Source organism: Tetrao urogallus (genome assembly GCF_951394365.1).
Source record: "Tetrao urogallus genome assembly, chromosome: 1".
In the NCBI taxonomy this organism is placed as follows: domain Eukaryota; kingdom Metazoa; phylum Chordata; class Aves; order Galliformes; family Phasianidae; genus Tetrao; species Tetrao urogallus.
Window position 1 is genome coordinate 2,245,313 of NC_136813.1, and position 2,960 is coordinate 2,248,272.

General features: G+C 59.1%; 1 protein-coding gene across 1 annotated transcript; it reads right to left on the reverse strand.

Moving 5' to 3' along the window:
- Positions 1–465: 465 nt before the first annotated feature.
- Positions 466–1,715, reverse strand: LOC306957896 (erythroblast NAD(P)(+)--arginine ADP-ribosyltransferase-like; the record flags this gene model as incomplete). Its single annotated transcript, XM_079549245.1, has 2 exons — positions 466–548; positions 929–1,715. 2 exons carry the CDS (start codon positions 1,713–1,715, stop codon positions 466–468), a joined length of 870 nt encoding a protein of 289 aa, XP_079405371.1.
- Between the last annotated feature and the right edge of the window lie 1,245 nt (positions 1,716–2,960).

The following is a 2,960-nucleotide window of genomic DNA, read 5'->3' on the forward strand; positions in this document are numbered from 1 at the left end:
GGAGGGTGCAGGCTGCCAGCAGGGCTCTCATGGAGGGAACATCTCCGCTGTTGGGGAACTTATGGATATTTGGGAGCACGGGGAGCTGGAGGAACTTAGAGCTCTGCAAAGCCATGGGGGTCTGCAGGGGAAGAGGAGGAGTGGGACCGCAGTGGGGGGGGGTAGTGAGTAGTAGGGGTAGGGAGCTGCTCTACACCCTGCTGTGCAGGTCCCATGGGCTGCGTTCCAGGGAGGGGGCAAGGCAGTCTGGTCGTGCAGCACAGCTTGGTGCTTGGAGGTGACCTCACCGTGGAGGTGAGCACGGCGGGACCCGCAAGCAAAGATCTGCTCAGTCTTCAGCAGCCGTCGCGGCAGTGGCACAAGCTTTGGTGAGAAGCTCGAGCAGGACGTGGAGCCAGCAGTGCTGACGGGAATGTCACGGAGAGGCGTTCGGATCCAAGGGATGGCAGCAGTGCGGTGTGCAGCTCAGGGCTCCCCCAGGGCTGCCAGGGCTGTGACTGCCAGGAGGAGCATCCAGAGGTGTGGGGGTTCCATGGGGCTGCTCCTGCCTGGGGGGACGGTGGCAGGCAGTTAATAGCAGTGGGGGGCTGCAAGCAGTGCCCAGCCCGGGCCAGGGGCTGCAGGGTCGGGGGCTCCTCTTACCTGCACTGAAAGCACACGGCCGCTCCTTGCACCTTTTCTCTGCAAAGAGACCGAGAGCGCTGCGGGGCCGCGGCACAGACAGAGGCTCCCACTGCACTGCAACCCCAGCGCAGAGCTGCCGGGCTGCAGCCATCAGCGGGGCCTGGCCTCAAGTTTCCCGTGGGCTCCCCGTTGGCCAAGCTCCCCACCTCCCCACGACCACAGCCTGCACAGCCTCCCCACATCCCTGGTCCTAACTGTGCCCAATTCACCCAAACTCCCTGTTCTGGAGCACTGCAGCCCTTACCCTTCATGAACTCGCAGTTGTAGGTGCTCTTCATCCCCTGGGAGCGGAGCTGGATGGAGGTTCTGCCCTCATTGTAGGTGATGTTGGTGACCCTGAATTGCTCAAAGGGTGGGATGAGGACTTCATCCTCACCGGGGAAAGTGGAGAATTCCTTGATGGGCACACCATAGCAGGTCTCCACAGAGAAGAAGGTGTCTTGGCCAAAAGATTCAGCGACCTTCTTCCGCAGGGAGGAGGAGGTGAACTGGCCAAAGCGAACCACCCTGCCCTGCTGTGCCGTGAATCGGGTGCCCTTGACACCGCGGTAGACGTGGTGGCATCGCTGGGGCTGGGATTCCCGCAGGGTCTGCAGGGCTCTGCTCAGGAGGAAATGCAGCGTCTTGAAGGGGAAGGAGCGCAGGTAGTGCTGCCGGGAGATGCCGTCCTCCCTCGTGGCTGTGTTGAACTGGTGGTACAGTTTCCCCTCCATCGTGTACGCCAGCATGGCTGTGGCCTGATCCTGTCTCAGTGCTGGTGGGCGGTCGGCACGACCCCATCGATTTCGCCACTCCATGGCAGCATTTCTCCAGCCCTCAGCATAGACCTCGTTGGTGAACTCAGTCTGGTTCAGCTCCTCCAGCTCATCCTCCATCATGCGCCTGCAGCCCTGGTACTGGTCATCAAAGGTGGTGTTGGCCATGTCCATCGCCACCTCCTTGACTGGGCCCAGGTCTCTCTTGCTGCTGGTGGCCAACACGCTGGCCAAGGCGCCGAGCAGCAGCACCCAGCCCAGGAGGACGTGCTCCATGTGCAGAAGGACCCAGGTGCCCATCTGCACACACACTGATTCCCCCAGCACAGCCCCACCACCCCTGAGCTTCAGCCCCACACTGTGTGCGCCCCGTGACACACGAACGCAGCTGCTCTGCCTTTTTATAGTAACCCTGGCCGCATCCCATGGGTTATTTATAATTACATCTAGGACCTCTCAGAATATCTGTCACTGCTGACTTGTTGCAAATGGCCGCGTGCACATCATCAGGAAATACCCTTTAAACAGTCATCCTTGCTTTAGTCTACACATAACGCCAAGCAGGACACTATCCTGGGCCTTGAAATGCAAGTCTAGTGGTGACATGGATCCCTAGAAAGAGCTGAAGCTTGCAATGGCATTCATTTCTGAAACAATCTCATCGATCCCTGGGCCAAAGTACGTGGCTGTGAGTGGGGCCATCACACCCCTTATCATTCAGAACTGTGGGAGATTCAAATACCAGCAGCTGCTACAGAATAGACCAAGAGCAACAGAATAAACCAAGAGCAACGGGTATTGGGACGTTCAGACACTGCGACACACGTTTAGCAAGGGCCTCCTGGTTAGTCAACACCCAGGGTTTGCAGTCGAGCTGTTCCTGTCTGACCAAAACTCTCAGGCCCTGGAGAAGGAATTAAAGTCACTGAAACAGAGCCAGGCGTCCGGCTGCAGGCACAGTGACTCCTTCTCGTGCTCTTCCAGCTTTTTCCTCATGGTATCATAAGCTATGGGATGTCCCTTTGGCCAGCTGAGGTCTGCTGCCCCAGTTTTGTCTCCTCCCTGCTCCCTATGCTCCCACTCCCCCAACGGTCAGACAGCAGTGGATGCTGAAGTCTGAAACATCCTCAGCTCTGTGCAGCACTGCTCAGCAACAGCGCGGGGGCACAGGACGGGGCACAGCCCAGTGTGCTCAGGATCACCCCGCTGCCTTCCCTAACTCTCCCCTCCTCCCTTTATCAGCTCAGGCTGTCCCACTCCCTTTCCCGTAATTGAAAGCGAAAGGCACAGGGAGTGTCCCCACCCTGGCAGTGAAACTTCAGGAAGCAGCAATTGGACCACTGACAGCTGCTCACAGGGAACAAAGGAAGGAAGGAAAGCCCCCAGCCAAGCCATGAGTGCTTCTGTCCCAGCTCTGCGGATGGAGGGCAGCCCAGGACCCCACACCTCAATGCCGCGGCCTGCAGCACCAGGCAGTGCAGCCACGGGGTTGTGGTGTTACCCTGCAGCAGCTCAGCCCCT